Raw genomic sequence first — 22,018 nt, 5'->3', positions numbered from 1 at the left:
CGCACCTCAGCCTCCTGAGGAAGTAGAGGAACTGGTGTTCCTTCCTGACCTGACTGGAAGTGTTCTTGCCCAAGGTGACGTCGTTACTTGTACACCCAAGTACCTGTACCAGGGGACCACTTCCACTACAGCTCCTCCAATGTGCAGGGGGATGAGGGGGTGTCTCATTCTTCTGAAGTCCATGATCATCTCCTTTGTTTTTGTCACATTGATTGTTCTCTCTGCACCAAGCCTCCAGGTGTTCTACCTCCTGCCTTTAGCTGGACTCATCGTTGTTAGTGATGCATTCGACCACTGCTGTGTCATCCACAAACTTCACAATATGACAGCCTATATGACACAATATGCTGAGCAGTCATATGTGAGCAGGGTGAACAGAAGGGGGCTCAGCACACAGCCCTGAGGGGGAGCCAGTGTGGAGGATGATGAGGGAGGAGGAGACATCGTGGATCATCACAGATTGCAGCTTGTTCATCAGGAAGTCCATGACCCAGTTGCAGAGGGAGGAGCTCAGTCCAAGTGTGAATAGTTTGTGCACCAGGTTCTGTGGAACAATGGTGTTGAAGTCCACAAAGAGTATACGGACATAGGAGTCCTTACACTCCTAACTGTCAACCACAGAGGAGATGGCGTCCTCCATAGAGCTGTTCTTCTGCTACGCATATTGGTGTGGGTCCACAGTGACATCGATGGTGTCCTTGATGTGGGCCATAACCAGTCTCTCAAAGCACTTAATGACTATCAGGGTGAGAGCTACTGGCCGATAGTCATTCAGGCTTGTCACTGTGGAGCTCTTGGGGACTGGAATGATGGTGGCAGTCTTCAAGCAGGTGGGGACAGCTGCTTGTGTGAGGGAGGAATTGAAAATGTCCATCAACACCCAAGAGAGTTGGTCTGCACAGTCTCTTAGCACCCACCCAGGGATGTTGTCTGGGCCAGCAGATTTGCGAGGGTTAAATTCCTGTAGAATCCTCCTCACCTCTGCTGGGGTCACACTGAGGGGCTCTTCTCTGGGTGGTGGGGTGAGTCTGGTGGTGGAGGGGGTGGTGGAGTCCTCAAAGTGGGCATAGAACCTGTTTAGAATGTCAGGCAGAGAGGGGTCCCTAGGGCACTGTGCAGTCTGTTACAGTCTGTGATGCACTTGGTGCCCTCCCACATTCTCCATAGATCCTGGGAGGAGAAGAGTCCCTGGATCTTCTGAGCATATGCAGCTTTGGCTCTCTTTATGCCAGTAGTCAGCTCTCTTCTGGCCCTCCCGAGTGTCTGTGAGTCCCCAAACCTGAAGGCAGCATCCCTTGCTTTCAGCAGAGAGCAAACCTCTGCATCCAGCCAGGATTTCTGGTTTGGGTAGCATGTCACAGTCCTGGTGGTGGTAACATCCCCAACACACTTGTTTATGTAACTGAGGACAGCAGATGTATAGTCCTCCAGAACCACCTTTCCCTCACAGAAAGCAGCCTCCCTGAAGACCTGCCAGTCTGTACACGGAAAACAGTCCTGCAGTACAGAGGCAGCATCACTGGGCCACACAGTAATGGTCTTCTTTGTTGGTCTGGAGTGTCTCAGCAAGGAGTGATAGGCTGGGATCAGCATGATGGAAATGATGGTCAGAGAGGCCGAGGTGGGGGAAGGCTTCGTATGCGTCTTGTATGTTGGTGTAAACACGGTCAAGTGTGTTATTTCCCCGTGTTGGTATGGTGACATGCTGGTAAAACTTTGGCAGAATGTCTGCCAGGTTTACGTGATTAAAGTGAGACCTGCTATAATGTATGGTTTAGAGACAGTGATGCTGACAAAAAAGACTGGAGGCAGAGCTGGAGGTGGAAGAGATGAGGATTACAAAGATTCTCGTTCGGAGTGTCCAGAATGGACAGGATTAGAAATTAGTACATCAGAGGAACAGCTCAGGCTGAGCAATGTGTTAGAGAGGCAAGGCTGAGATGGTTTAGACATGTGCAGAGGAGGGGCAGTGGATATGCTGGACAAAGGGTGTTGAATAAGGAGCTGCAAGTCAGGATGAAAAGAGGAAGACCACAGAAGGTTGGTGTGGGACAGGGTGAGATGGAGACACAATCCACTGTGGAGACCCCTAAAGGGAGCAGCCAAAAGAAGATTTATTAAGAGATTTAAAGCAAATATGCCAGCAACCACTCAAAATGTTTATGGTGCAAAATCTTTACTCATCTGCATCATGGATGTGTTATAAAGATGTTCAGTGTTGTTAATTAAAAACACCTTAAAGTAGTTATTAGATATTTGGGCACATTTCATTAAAAGAAACCCACCATCATCAGTTTTTAGAGACTTCACTCTAAGCTTTTGTGGTGGGATATGAGTAGAGTGACCAGATGTGCCTCTTTATGTGGGACTGCACAGTGTATTTACCTCTTGTCCACCATGTTTTAAATTGTTCTAAATTAGCACATGCACCTTTCAAAATTTTCTAATTAATATTAGAAAATATCGCATGAAGGGACACTATGTGTGTGTTAAATGGTTAAAAATTGTTAAAATTGTGAGGTATGGCTAAAAAGAGGTGTGAATGCATGAATGCATGATCCCTACTGAAAATGAAGGGTGATTATGAGACAGAACAGCAGCTGAAATAATGGTTACCATCAGCACAGCAGTTATTAATGTGGGAAAAGGAGAATACAAGAGTATTAAGACTGTTGCATGAAAGTATAAAAAACTTCATCTTCCTTTTATTCTCATTGTATTTATTTAGTGTTTACTTAGTTTGTGTAGTTGCATCCAAATTGCATAAAATATTTGTTCTTTGTTTACTAAACAAAACTAAATCTACATTTTATTTTAAAGCATATAAAATATATTAAAATATGAGACTACTTCGCAGCAATGCTTAACATGTCAGATTGATCAATACAAACACAGTTTGTTGGGATCTGTTCAGATATGCGGTGTACTGTTGCTGTTATAAAAAGATAATGTTAGGTGACTGACTACAAGATTACTCTATTATGATTGCGTGCATCAGCACAAAGTGGTAAAATGAGGGCTCGTCCGGGATTTGAACCCGGGACCTCTCGCACCCTAAGCGAGAATCATACCCCTAGACCAACGAGCCAGTGAGCGCTTAGCGGTAATACTATGTATAAACATCCTACGTACAGGCGCTTCTTTTATTATTGTTGTCATATTTTTTACATATTGGCAGCTGTTGAACGGGTTCTCATTTCGTTGACCTTCAGAATAAAAGAGCTGCTTCTCAAACAGAGCTATCCGCAAGAGGCGAGATGAAGCACAGACGCAATTCCGCCTCAGTTTGACTGGCCTAATTTATTAAATGACTGGCCTTTAAAGCTTATTTAATGGCCACATTCCGAAACAAATAAAGTTAATAAAATTGAAAAAAGGGGGTTGCAAATCACTCGCTACTCGTGAGCACAATAACAGGATTATTCAAAACAGGATATGTAGTTGAAAGTTACTCCATGTTTGGCGCAAATCAGAAAATAGGTGCGGCGTCAGCTTGTAAAGGCAGGGCAGAGACGGTTTGTGTTTCTGTATGCTCTTGCTTTTTGTCGGCTCTGTGGAAGTTGTGTTAGCTTAGCTTGTCAGAGCGGCTGCTGAGGCAGGGAACTCTCTTGTCGGTTGTTACTCTTCGGCCCAGTCACCGACCACCGGCTTGCCGACGTGGCGGGGCGGAAGAGCCGCTGGCTGGCACCAAACGGGTGAGCTGCACTGTCACTTTCACAAAAACAAAGCTGTCTTTCAGCTTTATCATTTTCTTTTGACTGTAAAAGCGAAGAACTAAACCTGCAGCTAAACTGGCGATTAGGTTTTCATTAATTTGCTGCATCGTTTTGTTTGCGCTGTTTACGAAGTCAGAAACATTCATTCATGGTAGCGTTAAAGCGGAGCATAACAGCGCTTTTTGTTGTGTCTCTGTTTTACATTGTTCACTATGTTGTCACGTTTTCGTAATGCTTTAAATCATACTGAAATAGCAGGGCAGTCTCTGATACACGCTTACATTGATGTTATCATTAAGAAATTATTATTTTTAACGATCTATGTGGGTCAGGAAAATATGTTTTCCATCTATCCGGATAATTTATGCCAATTTATGCCCAAAGTGATAATTCATGCCAAATTATTCCCCATAATGCTTACTGAACATTATGAGACCGTGGTTTGTAGGATCTGGGTAAAACATTCCTGTTTGCATGAAAATATGTTTCCATATATTTTTAAGCTTTTTTTTAAACTTATATAGTTTCTCTAATTAAAACCTTCTACTAACTGACGTTTTGCTGCCAGGAAACTCTTAACTCGTTCAACATTGGATGAAATGACTCGGTGACAGTTATATGCGTCTGAGGACAGCAGGTGACCACAAGATGGCAACATCGGACATTAAATGACCAGCAGTCGCTTTAATGAGCAAAACCTTCACTATAAAATTGCGTATCAAAATTCATTCAGTTAAGTTCAGTTTTATTTAATTGTTCACAGCAACAGTCTCCTCAAGGCACTTTATACTGCGGGTTTAAGGAGGAAACTCAATCAGAGGATCTCTTATTTGCAGCACTTGGCGATGGTGGGAAGGAAAAACTTTTTTTTAACCTCCAGCAGAGCCAGGTTCAGGGAGGGCCAGCTATCTGCCGCAGTCGGGTGCTAGGGTGAGGGGAAAGAGAAGATTAAAACATAGGAGAGTTTAGAGAGACAAGTACTAAACACAACCATGTCTCAGCCTCTCTAATACATGCCAAATAAAATAAATCTGTACAGGATTAGATAACATGGATCCTGTTTGTTAGAGAAAAATGATCATTTTTAATTTGCTGTGCAGTTTAGAATAAAGTAGAAACTCAACTCTTTATTTTCAACTCATCTTTAATCCACGCATGCACCCCAAAGTGCTTCAGAGAGAAAGAACAATACAAAAGACAAACTACAGGAGAAAGATAGTATATAAGTTAAATAAATAACTCATATATAGAGCTAAATTATTTAATATGTAGAAAATAAAATCTCCACTGAGGAGAAGTCCCTCAGATTGTTAGGGTCACAGTGGCTAAAGACTGATTTCCCACGCAATGAAAATGGTCTATGTTAAATAATGTTGTCAGTCACTAATTTATAAACCAAAGTTGAGGGACTGGGGCAGGCTGCAGAGATCAGCTGGCTTGGGAAACCCTTGATGCAGGTGAGCGGGGAGAAGGAGGTCGGGGTGTGTCTGCTTGGACTTGCTGCCCCTGCAGTCAGGATAAGCAGCAAAAAATGAATGAACGGATGGATGGAACAAAAGTTGCACATTCCCTAGAGATTATAACAATGAGATAGAAATGCCATTTTTGCTGTTTTTTTGTTTTTAATGATTGTTCTACATCATTATAAATGATCTGTTAGTCTCTAGCTACCCCAGCTTTTTATTTTTTACCACTGCCAAGGAGGTTATGTTTTTGATAGTGTCTGTGTGTAAACAAAATAGCTTAAAAAAGTAAAATTCTGATAAAACTTTGTAGGGGTGTCAAGTGGGGTCATGTTAACAATCCATTAAAACTTGGCTTACATCCACTGAGGTCTTCAAGGGCAACTTCATGATTTAATGGTCCAAAATGGACAAGAAGCCTTATAACCTAGAAACTATGATTCTTACAAGTGTGGTGTGCATTGTCAACATATAGAAAGCACTATGTAATGGTTTAAAATATTATGTCACATTTGACCTCTGACCTCTCCTTCAAGGTCAGCAGATTAATCTAAAGGTCAAAATAATAATAATACTATATAGAGCCATTTAAAACTACGTTTCTTCCTGCCATTGTTTGTACTGACAGCATATATGGGTGTGATGGGAAGGATATATGGGGATAGTAAATATAACGTTACTTTGGACCTCTGATCTCTTCTTCAAGGTCAAATAAGGTCAAACTTTCATAAAATGTCTTTCATATTTAAAACTGCCTAAAATTCTCCTGCATGTGTATCTTCAAAGAAACTATTGTCAAGAGAATGAGAATGAGCTGCCTAGTTAGTTATAAATATATTGTAGTATAATATTATATAATAAACTCAACTTATTCATGTCCAGTTATTTAGAAATCAGTACATATTATTCATCACCTACTCCTGCATAGTGTTTCTGTCACGCCACCCTTATCTGACTTTTACTGCACTACAAACTTCTTAAAGTCAACAGAAGTCACTTGCAACGTGTTTTTTTTTACATACACTGAGCTGCAGTGACTTAATACAACAATTTGAATTGTAAATTAAAGCAACGAAATGTAATGCAGTGGTGGGAACATGCCAGTTATTTCTGTGTTTATGAGTGTACAGTGTGTTTACAGGTAGAGTTGAGCATATCAGGTCGTGTCTTTGCTCCCACAGTCTTCCCAGACAGATGTTTGTAGTCCAATCAGACCTCTTTTAAAGACTGTGTGGGATTTTACAGACTCTGCTTGATTGATTTTGCCCTCAATCCTCTTTCAGATGGTGCAGTTTACACAGTTGGCACTCTTAATGCTTCACAATTAGTTTCCAGTTTAGTGCCATGAAACGCGATCCTGATGAGAAGTCTAATCCATGCAAATAATTAAAAACTGTGTGAATGTGCAGGGCCTCAAGAGTTTTAAACATGAACTAAAATGCAAAAACCAAGAAAAATCAATCAAAAAAAATGAGTGTTTATGCTTAGAAAATAAACAATATTTAGGTTGCAGGGAAAATATGTTCAAAAGGAAGCACAGATCAGCAGTTTTCCATTAAAAATCCAACTTTTTGCAGATCACCATGTCTCAGGCTGCCTCCTGTGACGCTGACCCCTCCACAGACCCAACCCCTCCACCCGTTCAGCCCCCCGACCCCATCCCCAGCCTTGGTCAGGATGTCCCAGCAGCTGACACACCACCCTCAAAGCCGCTGCAGCCTCTTTTCACCCCTGAGAGTTTCGATCATTCCACAGAGAAGCCCTCTGACACATCAGAGGGTCAGGCTACCCAACCAGAGCCTCCTGCAGAAAGTCAGGTGACAGCATGTGACCAACCAGTGAGCCTAGAGCCAGACACAGAGGCTGCAGAGGAAGATGTGGAGGTTTGTTTCACAAGTTCAAATTTGAGTTATATTTTCTTGACACAATGCACTGGAGGAGAATGAAGAAAAGAAAAAAAATCAAGTCAAAGTTTGGTGTAAGCAAAACTCCTAGCTACATTGGCACACAGTATTTCAAAGTATTTGGCAGATGGGTTTTTCAAGCTGTCAGTTTTTTTTGGGGGGGGGGGGTATCTTGGTGTCTTCTGTTTCTTTATGTAATCACAGTCTGACTTGATGTTGAGATCTCGACTCTGTATCAGGACTGTACCATCTGCTGCAGGACTTGAATGATTCTGGGTATATTTTGGTCACTGTTGTGCTGCATTGTTCTGCTGTCCTATATCTGGATGAATCTGGATTTTAATTACAATTTACAGTTGTGGTCAGAAGATTATATACACACTCATCATGAGCATGAATGTCATGGTAATTTGGGGTTTTTAAAGATTTCTTTGAACTGTTGTTTTACCAGGGGGGAATGATTGTACAGCATCCATCTTTAATAACTTTAAAAACAAGAACTGGGTGCACAAGTTTGAATTTATTTTGGATTTTCTCTAATCCACACAGGGTCAAAATTATACATACAGGCTCAAATATATGCATACACTCACTTAAATCTTTAAATAAGTGTTGCTGAAGGTTCTACAATATCTTTTAACTTGACAAAGCCAAGGCCTATTAACTTCTCATCAGTGATCATGATTGATTGCAGCTGGTAGTTTCTGTTTGCTGGCATAAAAAGGATTTGTTTGACAGCACTCAATGGATTGACCAATACTCAGAACAATGGGGAAGTCCAAGGAACTCAGTGAAGCTCTCAGAAGGAGAATTCTAGATTTACACAAGTTGGGATGGTCTATTCGAGCCATTTCTAAACAACTGCAAATTCCAAGATCATCAGTTCAAACAACTGTTCGTAAGGTCTAGAAGAAGACCCAAACTGTCACCCTCAGATGAGACGAAATTGTTTAGGATGTTCAGGAACAACCCAGGAACCACCGATTCTCAAACCTGACATAAACCAAAAACTGATGGAACACCAGTGCCACTGTCTGCAGTGACACAAGGTTTACATCCCCACAGACTGAGGGGGTGCTGACCATGAAAGAAGCCCCTGCTCCAAAATCGACACCTTCAGGCTCAACCAAAATTTTCAGCCGTCCACGTGGATGAGCTAAATTACTTCTGGAGAAAGGTTTTATGGTCAGATGAGACAAAGATTGAGCTTTCTGGCCACAATGACAAGAGGTGTGTTTGTAGATGTAAAGGTGAGGCTTTCAAACCTGAGAACACTGTACCAGCTGTCAAGCATGGTGGTGGCAGCATCATGCTCTGGAGCTGTTTTGCTGCCAGTGGTACAGTACTTGTACATCGCACAAAGTAGATGGAATAATGAAGAAGGAGGATTACCTCCAAATTCCCCAACTTTATCACAAATCATCAACTAGATAAATGAAACTTGGATACAGCTGAGAGTTCCAACAGGTCAATAATCCCAAACATACATTAAGCTGCTGGAATGGCCTTCCCAAAACCTCGAGCCCAACCCTTCTGAAAATTTGTGGACTACACTTTAAAGCCGGGTCTATGCTATGAAACCATGAAGAGTGGTCAAATATTCAGCAAGAGTTATGCCAGAAGCTTGTTGATGGCTACCAAAAGGGTCTGGTCAAGGTGTAACTTGCAAATGGACATTTAATCAAATATTAGTGGAGGTGCATGTATATATTTGAGCCTGTGTGTATACTTTTGACCCTGTGTGGATTAGAGAAAATCCAGCCTGGAAAAAGAACAGTTCAAAGAAATCATTAAAAGCTCAAAATCACCATGACATTCATGTCTGTGATGAGTGGATGTAAACTTCTGAACACAACTGTATCTGCAGAAAACTAAAAGCATCAGCTTGATGCAGCCTTAATGCATAGGCAACAGAGCAAGAGGAGCATTGCCATTTAGACACTGAGTAGAAAATTGAAAACTGTTTCCATAATGCATAAATACATTTTCTTTCAATCATTAGCTATGATTATATAACCAAAGGGTGTTTTCTAACATTTTCTGTGATGGATATTTGTGTACAGAAGGCTCTCCAGGACAAAGAGAAAGGTTGGGGAGCTTGGAGTTCATGGGGAAAATCTCTTCTGAGCAGTGCCACCTCCACAGTGGGTACGATCCCAGTTTTCAAATATTCTCATCCTGTCATTTTCTTCACATTTTTTTTTCACCCATTTCACGCTGGCCAGTTGTGTGTAACTATGAAAGGAGCCGAGGAGTTGAACTTGTATCCTGTACATGATTTGTAGTGCAACGCTGAATGATTTTCGGGAGACACAATTTGAAAATGCACGCTGTTAACACTTGGTCATCCAGTTGCTCTGCTGTCATGTGTGGCCATTCAGAAATCACTGGTACAGTATTTTACAGTTTCTGTTAGCTCATAGTAATGGATAAGTGCTTCCATAAGTAAGTTTGGGTTTTTTTTTTTAAAAAGCTTTTTGTATTGGAAGTTTTATGTCTGCCATCATCCTTGTTTGCAACCTGTACACACTCCTTCCTCATGTCTGAGTCTTTAATTTTGCATATTTCTGTGTGCAGGTCAGAGCCTGACCTCAGTTAAGGTGAAGGCAGGAGAGGCTCTTCGTCTCCACAGAACCTCAGTCGGGGAGGAGGCACAAGAAGAGGAGGAGGGGGAGGGAGCGGAGGAGAAGAAAGAGGGAGGAAGTGAAAGCAGAGAGGCCGACCTGTCCACCTCCGGGGAGCCGTCTTCTGCTAATGCAGCTGCAGCTTCCAGCAGGGGCGTTTTCTCTACAATCACACATGCTATGCAAAACACTGTGAGTGAAAACACACACGCGCACAAAAGCTGTCCACCTGATCAAGCTTCCAAAACCATGTGATGAACCCGTTCCAGTGGGGATTAAATCATTAATTTCACCAATCTGAAATGGTTCAAGATTTCACTTTTTTTGATGTATTGAACTATGAACAGTGGTCTCTTTTTTTTCTTTTTGTGCCCACAATGCCAGCTGGGATGCAGGGTAGACAAATGCTTTCCACTATTCTGTTTCTCAATGGTGCTTCAGCTGTGGTTAAGGGTCTTGAGCTCTGCCTCCACAGTCTGCTGCCGTGTGGTCTTAGGGCACACTCTTACCCTTCGGTGTCCAGAGCAGAGCTGTCTGTGAGACGGAGTTGTGCTCGTTTCTGCATCAGAATGGTGTCCGTGCTTCACTGAGTGTTGGGAGGTGTTTGTTTGGTCAGAAGATGCCCTGGGGTCATCTAAGACTTCAGCACTTGGTGACAGTTTTTTTTTTAAGGTTGCTGTCATTTTCCATTGTGGCAGAATAAAAATAAATAAATAAATAAGTAAATGAACTTAAAAGTCAGGGTTTTCAATATTTAAATATTTTGATTATAATTTATATGTACTTTTAGATTAGAGTTAAATGAAAGCGCACTCTCTGCACACTCTATTTATGCTGCCACATTTGGTGCACAATACCCAGCTACACAATGCACTGATGGTATCACTGCCTTGCTGTTCTAATATATTAAAAATTTTCCCTAATACCACTGCACACTGATTCTGGATGCTACAGTATTAACAGACACATAGAAGCAAACAGAAATAAGCACTCTGAAAGTGGGACTTACATAATCTAGAAAATAATTCAACTTAATCCACAATATACTGTCTCAAATTATTTAAGTAAGTAGGATTTCAACAAGAAAGTCTACAGAGCTCTATTTATTTGATTACCTATTTAATTAATTTAACCTGTTAACTTTACATTTCAGTAACTTCACAGATGGGGCACAGCTCTAGTACAGCCTTAAATTGGTGTGGGTGCTTTACTGTGATGACCTTAGACCAGGGGTGGGCAAACCTTTTGGCTCTGGGGCCACATTGACTTTTTGAAATTTGACAGATGGGCCAGGCCAGCACCAGATGCATACATATCAAACATAAACGTAAAAAAGGCATTACAGTGTACAGTGGGAACAGTGTTGTTTTTGCCAGTGCACCAAAGTCTGGTGTTAGTTTTGTTGTAGGAATTCTCAGAATCCTTGACATTACTCATAATTATGGTATGATTTGAGTTGGGCAATTCTGTACAATCTTTAGTGGGCTGGATTAAAAAGACTAACGGGACTGGTGTGGCCCACTGGCTGTAGTTTGCCCACCCCTGCCAGGTTGCAGAAGACAATCCCTGATTTACTGATCCTTCTCTGGATATTGCTGCCAGCTCCTCTCCTCTCGTTCCCACTGCATGCGTCCGTGTGTGTTTGATGGTAAGGCAAGGTCAACAGCAACATCGAGCTCCTTCAGTGCTGTGAACAACATGGACAACAGTGGAAGTATATTTGTGTCACATATTAACTACCTCCTAATTCACTGTTGTAGTGAGCTGAAACATTTCTAAACATTTAACAAATGTTTATTATTTATGTTGCAAAATTTAAAATAAGTGCATTAGCATCTCGGTTTACATCTTTTTGGTCATTCCTGTTTTTTTTGTTTGTTTGTTTGTTTCTTCTGTTTTCATTCCGTAGTTTCCACTGACTTTTTTGCTTTCCCCGCTCTCCTTCTGGGTCTGTCTCTCTGTCTCTCTCAGGGTAAGTCAGTGATCAGTGGAGGTTTGGATGCCTTGGAGTTCATTGGAAAGAAGACCATGACTGTTCTTGCAGAGAGTGACCCGGGTTTTAAAAAGACCAAAACTCTGATGCAGAAGACTGCCTCACTGAGTCAGGCATGCAACCCAACATTTCATCTCATTTTGTCAGATACGAAATGGATGTAAATGTGTGTGTGTGTGTGTGTGTGTGTGTGTGTGTGTGTGTGTGTGTGTGCGCGCGCGCTCGTGTGTGTGTGTGTGGACAGAATGTTTTGGTGTTTTGTGGTTCTTTAGAATTTAAAGCTCTATGCGAATGTTATTCTGATGAGACACTGATTTTTCAGATGTTGAAGGAAGCCAAGGAGAAGGAGCGGGCCCGTCTGAGTAACCAGCCTATCAGTGCTCCCACAGCTCACTACGGTATTCTTTTTGATGACTACCAGGGCTTGTCACACCTAGAGGCCCTGGAGATTCTGTCCAATGAGAGTGAAGCAAAGGTAAGGCCCGAGTGTCAGGAATACAGAAAACGTTTCAGAAACACGGTCTGTTTCAAGTGGTTTACCTACAGCCGTGAATCTGATTTTAGGTTCAAGCCTTCCTCTCCTCCCTGACTGAAGAGGAGCAGGAGGAGGTGAAGAAGGAGCTGATTTTCATCAAGGAGATTTTCATCAAGCAAGAAGAAGAGGAGGAAGGAGAGGCAGAAGGAGGAGGACAGACGATGGATAACGGTGATCTTAGTTCCCAATTACACTGTTCTACCCGCTTATGTGAGTGGCCCAGACCAACTACTAGACCTGCTGGAAGTGGAGGTGGTCCTTTAGTACTGACCCAGGATCAGGTGGCCTTTGGCAGATTCTGGGACACCTGGACACCAAAGGCACCTGGATATGAACTGATAATCTTACTATCACTATTATTAACAACGCTTGGTTTTCTTTAAGATGCAAAAGAGCACACTCATGATGTCACTGATGCTGGGTGTGGTCAGCCTGCTGTTACTCCTCAGGGACTCTTAGCTCACTTTGGGTTTTTTTTAGCTTCACTCTTTTGAAAATGTCTCACTCGCTAGTTTGTGAAGAAGGAATAGTGGTACATATACATATCTCAATTTTAAATGCCTCCTTTCTGCAGCAAAAAAAAAAAAGATGATCCTTTTTTTCTGACCCAGTTCAGCCTCTAATAATATTGCATTACTATTATATTATTATTATCCTAAAGGATAATAATAATATAATAGTCACTATTAAATCACTATTAAATTTAATGTAACCTGACAGGTAGGCCTAACTAAAAACGTGATCAATTATCTGACCTAACATTAATGTTTTATTCAAAACAGACTCACTGACTGTGACAAGTCACATCAGTCTGTGATATTATGTCTTAATCAAGGTCATAAACAGAGAAGCGACCAATAGGGATTCAGTTTCTGTGACATTTCAGCACAGAAGCTCTGTCAGAAAAGACTCAAACTGTCCAAAGTGTGATCTTTTAGAGTGCAAAAATCCAAATTTTCATTTAAACATCTGGTTTATCACAAACAATCTTATCTGCTTTTGCATCCTAGAAGCTACACAAATGATATTTCCTCTTCACAAAAGCCCTGAAAGCCTTAGATCCTTATGGGAATTAGTATTGGCAGTGACGCTTCCTGATCTGCTGAAGAAGTAGAAAAATGTTCTACCAGAGTGAAACTCTGTGTCGAGGGGGAGACATATGATGCCAAAATTTGGTCTCGTCATATCTCACCAGCTACACATCACTTTACATTTTAAAGGGTTTGTGAGAGGCACCTTCAGGGGATGTCACAGCAGTGCACAGCTCCAAGCAGGCAGATGTCCCTTTGCTCAGAGGGTTGAACACGATGCCTGATCCAGCGTTTGGTGTTCAGGGGCCACCGACACATTCACAGACTCGAGAAAAGCCAACAGAAATGATCCATGAGATCAAGACACTGAATCTGCATGTTTTACAGTTCCAATTGTAATTTAGACACAGGAGTTTGAATTACGTTGGCATGAAAACAAGATTATCTCATGATCTCAGCATGGAGGAAATCAGCTCATTCCTGATAATGTGGTGTAAATGCATATAGCATCTGCACCGTTAATACATGCTGTGTATATTTAAGCATACTGACATGATATGGGTTTATGCATTTTGTGTATTTATATTAGCTGCTGATGGCGAGGAGTTTGTGAGCGTTCTCACCGAGCTGCTGTTTGAACTTCATGTTGCCGCCACACCGGACAAACTCAACAAGGTGACTCACACTGACACAGAGAGAAATACCAGCACGCACATACTGTATTATATATACACAGGTTTTCATGCAATTGTAAAAAAAATTCAGGGCGGTCACAAGAGATAAATGGGCCTACATTTTCCCCAAAGGGCAATTCAGTTTATAGTTTATTATTTAATCTCTCACTGGTGTGCAATCAAACTTTTTTTTAATGTCTTAATTTATTACTGTTGAATATAAAATTTTACAGTACCTCACATAAAAGTGTGGGCCTGTGGTACTTTTTAACATCGTTGTTTTATTGTAGATTGTATTATTTTTATTCTTTATGCTGCTGTAACACAGTCATTTTCTTTGTGGGATCAATAAATTATCTGTCTATCTCATATTAACTTAATCTGAATATTGGAATAGAAGTTTACAGTAGAGATACAGCTGTCTGCCTGTCAGTGCTAAACTATAAAAATGAGAAGAACTCTTTCCATTCTACATTTAATCATGAATTTTAGTGTAACTGCCTTTTTTTTTAAGTGAACAATTTAGTAATAAATATAGTCTTTCTATTTCTTATTGACAGCTGTTGTTAAGTTACTGACACCTCTCCATTACCTATCTTGAAAATCCTGTTGGCTACAGTCTGACACACCTTTTTGCCTTCTGGTGGATTGTCTGTGCACTCCAGGATGTAACGGGAATTTATATCACAGACTTTATATAAAATATGGCTTAATGTCTTGGTCTGAAAAGTGAAGCGAGCGTTGAAATGCCTAAAACCTGCATTTCCTTTAATGGCCAGAAGGAGGCGACCCTTCTGGGTTAAACTGAAGTCTGATTGTGTAGAAATATATGAGAAAGTAGCCCAAAGGCTCACCTGATTTCTAACCTTTTTAAACACTTTACCACTGAATTCATGCCAGTTGCTGGTCATAAGTCACATTAACACATTATGGTGTTCATTTGGTCAATTATTGACACCTGATTCTAAAACAGTATGTAAATAAAGCTGTAAAGCAGTCAGCCAGTGATCAAAGTCACTTTCATATGAGCATACAGAGTCCTGCAGTTTCTCAATTAAGTGAATATGGAAATGATCCTCACTCATAACATCTGGTTAAAAAATCTGGGGTAGTGGCAGTCAGTGTTTTACCAATATCCGGGACAACCCAACAGGTGTTGTAACAGTGGCCCTGTAGAACATAATACAAGAGAGGGACATGGCACTTTATTCTGATAAAATAAACACTTAGTTTTTATGCCTCTGAAATTATTTTACTTTAGTAATTTAGATAATCTTTGAAATAACTGCCCAAATAAGTACCCAGGGTTGTTACAAGATGGCTGTAGAGTGGCAACTTTTATCTAAAAGAACTTTGGACATCTTTCATGTACTGTCCGTGCTTTGAATATCATATCAAAAATACATTACATGGCCAAAGGTATTGAGCCACACATCGTCATCTGTGAAATCAGGTGTTTTCAGTCCCATGGCCACAAGTGTGTAAAATCAAGCACTTAGCCATGCTGTCTGCCTTGACAAACATTTGTGAAAGAATGGGTCATTCTAAAGAGCTCACTGAATTTGAGCATGGTGCTGTAATAGGATGGACTTGTTGCAACTGTGATTCAACTGTTGCAACAAATCAACCGTAAGTGCTATTATTGCAAAGCTGACGCATTTGGGAACCACAGCAACTCAGCCATGGAGTGTTACACCACGTGAAGTTACAGAGCGGGGTTGCTGAGTGCTGAGGCCCGTACTGTTGTGCTGACTCAGTAACTGCAGAGTTCCAGCATCATCATAAACATGTTCTGTGCAGTGACAAATCCCAGTTCTCTGTGCGGCAGCCTAATAGACAAGTTTGGGTTTGGTGAATGCTGAAAGAACACGACCTCCCTGACTGAACTGTGTCAGCTCTAAAGTTTGGTGGAGGAGAGATGTGGCTGTTTTTTCTGGGGTTGGACCGGGTCCCTTTGTTCAAATGAAAGGAGCTCTTAATGCTTCAGCTTACCATCACATTTTGGACAATTCTATGCTTTCAGCTTTGTGGGAACAGTTTATGGAATCCTGTTTTCTGTTCTAGCATGACTCTGCTCCAGTGCATAAAGTAGGCTCCATAAAGGCATGGCTGGATGAGTTTGGTGTGTAAGCATTTGACTGCCTCACACAGAGCCCTGACCTCAAACCCACTAAACACCTTTGAGATTGCAATCCAGGCCTTCTTGTCAACATCAGTGTTTGACCTCACAAATGCTCTTCTGGATGAATGGGCAAAAATTCCCACAGACACTCCAAAATCTTGTAGAAAGCCTTCCGTGAAGAGTGGAAGGTGTTATATCTGCAGAAGGGGAGACCATCATGTTAATGCCTATGGATTTAGAAGGGGATGTCATAAATGCTCCTGTAGGACCAAACCTGCCTTTGTCCATGTAGTGTAGATTCCTTCATATAGTGATTTGATAATTTTTTAAGTATCATGTATTTTGTTGGTAGTAATAGTATTTCAGTATGTATAGTTACTGTATTTAACCAGCTAAAAATATGCAATATTTTATACCTTTTTTTATAATAGAATTGTGATGAAAATGTGTGTTGCAAATGCAACACTTTTGTGAGACAAGGTTTCCCTTAAATACCTAAAGTCTCATTGTATTGCATTTCACAACAATCTGCAGTCTGCAATTGCATTTTTGTCAAACGTCCAAAAAACATTTGGATTTTCTTTCTTTGTGCTCGTTATTTGATGCTGTAGTCTGTAAATGGTCAAGGCAACAGATTTATGCTTCTTTTTCTTAGAAGTTATGGAAATTGGTGGCTTAAGCAAACGAAGCCCTTGAAAGATGAACAAAATTTAGTACCTGGAATATTCTAGCCACCACCAAATCATTCTTCTTATTTGCTTTAATAAAAGTGGTCCACAAAGCTACAAAAATATACACATGTATGTATCTATACTCAACATACTAATTCTCCATCCCGCTAGAATGCTAATATAAAAGTTATCACCCCCAAACTCCTCCTGCACAATCAAGTTCACATATATAAAACCAATATTAGCATATATTCATGTATATGCATCTAATTAGCATACATCAGAATGGGAATCTGTCTACACGCAGAGCTGATGGGTGGTAATTATGCATCTCCAGGCTCGAATGAGGGCCCATGATTGGGTGAGCAAAGTGGAACAACCTGTCACTATAGAGACAGTTGGCAGGGAAACGCAGGACCAGCAAGGAGAGGTCTCACCAGGAGAGAACAAAAAGGAGGAGAAGAAGAAAGACGGAGAAGAGCTGGGGGAGAAGAAGGGCGACGAGGAGGAGATGAAGGGAGGAGAAGAGGAAAGGAAGGCAAAGGAGAGCGACCCCAGATCTGTGGAGGTGACGTCTCCTCTACAATGTTATGACTTTTGCTTTCAAGTTTTAATTCAGTCACCTTTTCTTCCTGCTGTCACTGCTTTATTTGATTTTATTCAGTTATTGTGTGTGTGTGTGTGTGTGTGTGTGTGTGTGTGTGTGTGTGTGTGTGTGTGTGTGTGTGTGTGTGTGTGTGTGTGTGTGTGTGTGTGTGTGTGTGTGTGTGTGTGTGTGTGCGCGCGCGCACCTCCCTCTCTGCAGGCTGTCTACCTGTCATCGGTCAGCAGTCTGGCAGAAGTGACAGCTCGCAGCATTGAGCAGCTCCACAAGGTAGCAGAGCTCATCCTCCATGGCCAGGAGCAAGAGAAACCAGCCAGAGACCAGGCACACATCCTCACCAGGTATGTTTGTGAGTGCGTACTCGTAATACACAGTTACGTTGTGGGAATTTCTTTCAGTGATTGTGATTGCTCTGATTGTTGAGGTTAAGTTCACAAGCAAAGAAGATGGGAACAGCCACAAACACCACTGCCCCCCCCCAAAACAAACAAACAAACAAACAAACAAACAAACAAACAAAAAAAAGTCACCAAGTGGATTTAACTAAGCCAACACATATGAGAATAACCGATGCAGTGAATTGCTTGTTACTGGGTTTTGGTGAAAGTATTGGCCTGCATCAAGCAAAGAAAACTTACTGAAACTACTAACACTAGGTTCAAATGGTAAAAAAATCAACAGTATCAGTCAGAGCTGTTTAATAGTGAGTGTAAGATCATTTCCCCATGCACAATATGAGGAGAGCTCAAGTGATTGGGACTAAACAGCTGTGTAACCTTAAGAAAACCACTTACCAGTGATGGTAATAAGGAAAAAGGCTTCAGTCTGCTAGGGAGCATAAAGATTGGAGTAGCGGGAAAATGGTCATGTGCTCTGATGAGTCCAGATTTACCCTGTTCCAGAGTGATGAGTGCATCAGTGTAAGAAGAGAGGCAGATGAAGTAATGCATCCATCATGTCTAGTGTCTACAGTACACGCCTGTGCAGACAGTGTTTGATTTGGGGTTGCTTCAGTTGATCGGGTCTATGTTCAGAAAATGAGGTCAGCTGATTACCTGAATATACTAAATGACCAGATTTTTCCATCAGTGCTTTACTTCCATGATGGTACGGCATATTCCAGGATGGCAATGCCAGGAGTCATCAAGCTCAAATTATGGAGTAGTTCAGGGAGCAGGAAACATCATTTTCACACATGGATTGGCCAACACAGAGTCCAGACCTTAACCTTATTGAAACTTTTTGGGATGTGCTGGAGAAGACTTGATGTCATAAGTGCAGTGCATAAGCTTATGGAAATGATGTCATGGCGAATGTGTGCTGCTATCAAAGGTAAAGGTCTGATTTTCTTCTCTTTGGCCGAATGATGTATAATGAGCGAGGACAGATGCTGCAGCTTAAGAGAAGCTTCTTTAAGGATCCGTTGTACCAGGGTCGGTTTGAGGATCAGTTGAGTGGATCCCCCGGTACCAAGGAGGGAGGATGACACAGAAAAGGGGATAGAGGGGTGCAGAGACACATACACACAATTAGGTGTGTTTGGCACTAGGCACTCCTCAACTTCTGATAAAATTATCTCCAAGTAAGGGGCTGCAAATGCATCATGTCTTCACTAAATGTGAAGACATGATGCATTTGCAGATAGTGTGTGTATGTGTGTGTGTGAGAGAAACAGAGAGGGAGAGAAAGACTGAGGAAGAGACAGTATCACTACGCCACGCAGTGATGCATGTTCAAATTTACACTTCTTTTTCCAGGTTGACGTGTGCCATGTGTAAGGAGGTGGAGTGTTTGGCCAAGAAGTTCTCTGATACACTGCTTCATGTTGGGGTAGGTGTGTGTGTGTGTGTGTGTGTGTGTGTGTGTGTGTGTGTGTGTGTGTGTGTGTGTGTGTGTGTGCGTGTGTGTGTGAGCGAGCATGAATATTATGGATGATTGTGATGACTATTCTGTGATGTTTTGATTGTCAAGAATTTCATGCATCTTTCTGCTTCACAGAGTATCCACTAGGGTTCAAGTTCAGCTCACTTGGGGACTATATTAAGTTGCGGACTAATACACATTTGGTGCTCTATTGAGTATTTATGGTAACAGGGCAGTGTCTGTATGGTTGACTCATAGTAAATAGAGTGGTCGCATTCATTGTAATGAAACATTTCACCCATTACAACAATGTGACTCACTGACAGCAGAGCTCTTTAGATCTAGATTTATCAGGCGTCTACAGTGTGAATATTTGTTAGTCAGGTCAGGTTTTGTTTTTTCATGGGATCTGCTGACAGTAATAAAATCATTTTTGATCTCTGTATTTGTGTTTTTCCACTATGCTATCATCTTTTATTGATCTCATCACTGTCGCTGTCTCTCTGTTAGGGCCAGAGGAAAGCAGAGGAGCTGAACCCACTGTTAGACAGTGTGCTGCTAGAGGTGAGATTTTTCCATAGAAGATCAGCAATAAAAAGTGATAATGCATTTAATTTAATGATGTAGCAGTCTCATGATGATTGATAGATATATGTTGAGATGTTTGGACAAGATCCACACATATTCAGAATACCATTTTTTTTTTTAAACTGCAAAGACTGGGGGAATTGTTTCTTAGCTTTAAATGCATCCTGAAACCAAAGTTTTTTATTGTTATATCTCTGTGACAGCTATGACAGAAGGCATTATGTTTTCTCAATCTCTTTACCATATGAGATTATATACATTATTATGTATATAATAATGTATATAAACATAATAAACATACCCATTATTTTTATAGTTTATTTTTATTGTGCGACACTTCCCTTTTTTGTGCTGTAGTTGTACTGCGCTTACTGTGGCAAACAGGATAAAATGATGAAAGGCCAAAAGTTCAAAGGTCAGCTTCCATTTGTGACCATATTTCACATCAGATACTGAATTGATCATGCTTATCTTTGGTACTCGTGCATTAAATTCCTTCAGGCTCTTCACTACACAGTATGAACTTACCAACCACTTTATTAGGCACACATTTTCAGCTGATTATTAGTGCAAACATTAGCCAATCACAAGGCAGCAACTCAGTGCAGGACCTGCAACTAAAGGACCTGCTGAAGTTCAAACTGAGCATCAGAATGAAGAAGGAAGGTGATTTAAGTGACCTTGAACGTAATATGGTTGTTGGTGCCAGTCAGGCCGGTCTGAATATTTCAGAAAGTTTCGATGCCACAAAGAATTAAAACAGCTCTTAAAGCAAAAGGGGGTCCTAAGTGGTACTAGCAAGGTGTACCTAATAAAGTGTGGATGTGGACGTAAACTGTAACATGACTGGTTTGGGGAGGTAAGGTGCTAATTCTGACTTTTAACCAGGTGGCCCATATAAGAAATGCTAATGATGAAGATAATGGTCACATGTGATAAAGATCATGCATTGTGTCCCATCCACAGGGCTCCAACAGTACCAACTACATCCAGAATGCATTTCAGCTGCTGCTGCCCATCCTGCAGATCTCCCACATCCAGAACCAACACTGCCAACCCATCACAGAGCCCCCAGCACAGATACAGCATTAACACTATCTACGCACCCACCTGTCAAATGTGTCTATTGTTGTACAGTAAAGTATAGAGAATAGACTTCCCAGAAGAAGTGCTTTAATCTACACCAAGTGCCATATAGTAACAGAATAACAGAATACAGAGAATATAAAAGTCTAACTGATACATGTAGCGGTGATTGTGTGTTTTTACCGCGTTGTATCTCTGTGTGTTACTTTGTCTGTTTTGTCATTGATATTTTGCTTTGAGGAACCAAATGATGTCCAGCCTCAAAAGCTAAACCAAAAAAAACCAAACAGATATTACAGATTATACTTAAACTCTACTTTAATTAATTAATGTATACTGAGCTTTTGTTGCACAACAGAAAAACATTGACTAACACTAGTTGAGTGTATTTTGTGTTAATCTTTTAAATGCAGGTTAAGATAAAATACCGGTGTCAGTGATTATATATAGTAATATCACACTTATTTTGTTTTCTGTGTTAAATTATATGAAACAACACTACCTTCTATTTTATTCGTATCCATTTTATGCCTTTTGTTTTTGTGAACATTACTAATGTGATGTCGTTAATTCATTTCTAATTACGTGTTGTTGTTGAACTGAATTAAATGAGTGCTACCACTCTCAGTACATTAAAAATGATGCTGCAGCCTTTTGAAGGGAAACAGCTGGTTTGGCTGCAGCAAACCAATAAACAGTGTGAAATACAGCAGAATAATAATAAAAAGTTGAATTACCCCTGTAAAGCCTAAAGTGTCCTTTTTCTTAAGATTTAAAGCTTTAAACCTGCAATAACTGAAGCCACTCTTTGGTGGAAACAAGTTGTGATATGTATCATCTTCACTCGTTCATTTGGATCATGTTTCAGGCCACCTGATGAATGAATTTTGGTCTTTGCTGAATCCAAAGGGAGGCATTTTGGCTCTTTAGCTGGAATTACTCCAGCATGTTCATCAGCTTATTGCTAAGCAGTGAGCTAAAGTACCAGTCAAAAGTTTGGACACACTTACAGATTCATTGTCATTGTTCACCCACTATAAAAATTATTAAAATATAATGGATAGATATGGCTTGCATAGCACACAAAGCAATGCCATCTGTGCTGGAATTGAGTGTAACTTCTGTCACCTGTGGTTATAAATAT

General features: G+C 40.9%; 1 protein-coding gene and 1 non-coding gene across 3 annotated transcripts; one reads left to right on the top strand and one right to left on the bottom strand.

The window, feature by feature from the left end:
* Positions 1–3,016: 3,016 nt before the first annotated feature.
* Positions 3,017–3,088, bottom strand: trnap-agg (transfer RNA proline (anticodon AGG)). Its single transcript has one exon. It is a non-coding gene; the product is annotated as a tRNA-Pro (tRNA).
* A 497-nt stretch (positions 3,089–3,585) lies between these two features.
* fam114a1 (family with sequence similarity 114 member A1) lies at positions 3,586–21,156 on the top strand. Of its 2 annotated transcripts, none has more exons than XM_030734515.1 (13): positions 3,586–3,695; positions 6,757–7,062; positions 9,147–9,231; positions 9,661–9,899; positions 11,679–11,813; positions 12,023–12,175; positions 12,265–12,406; positions 13,856–13,941; positions 17,071–17,301; positions 17,539–17,678; positions 19,095–19,167; positions 19,711–19,764; positions 20,755–21,156. In XM_030734515.1, exons 2-13 carry the CDS (start codon positions 6,763–6,765, stop codon positions 20,878–20,880), a joined length of 1,764 nt encoding a protein of 587 aa, XP_030590375.1. In that variant the 5' UTR covers positions 3,586–3,695; positions 6,757–6,762; the 3' UTR covers positions 20,881–21,156. The 2 variants fall into 2 exon arrangements, with proteins under 2 accessions (XP_030590375.1, XP_030590368.1); XM_030734508.1 differs by having other exon boundaries at positions 12,265–12,445.
* The last annotated feature ends 862 nt before the right edge of the window (positions 21,157–22,018 follow it).

The sequence above is a fragment of the Archocentrus centrarchus genome, chromosome 1 (genome assembly GCF_007364275.1).
Source record: "Archocentrus centrarchus isolate MPI-CPG fArcCen1 chromosome 1, fArcCen1, whole genome shotgun sequence".
Classification (NCBI taxonomy): domain Eukaryota; kingdom Metazoa; phylum Chordata; class Actinopteri; order Cichliformes; family Cichlidae; genus Archocentrus; species Archocentrus centrarchus.
Note: the sequence above shows the minus strand (reverse complement) of the source record. Positions and strands in the feature narration are given on the sequence as shown.

Excerpts from the sequence above, each read along its gene's own strand:
- fam114a1 (XM_030734508.1), top strand. The coding sequence starts at position 6,763 with ATGTCTCAGGCTGCCTCCTGTGACGCTGACCCCTCCACAGACCCAACC. Across the intron at positions 17,302-17,538 it reads GCGACCCCAGATCTGTGGAG|GCTGTCTACCTGTCATCGGT; the intron begins GTGACGTCTCCT and ends CCCTCTCTGCAG. Across the intron at positions 19,168-19,710 it reads ATACACTGCTTCATGTTGGG|GGCCAGAGGAAAGCAGAGGA; the intron begins GTAGGTGTGTGT and ends TCTCTCTGTTAG.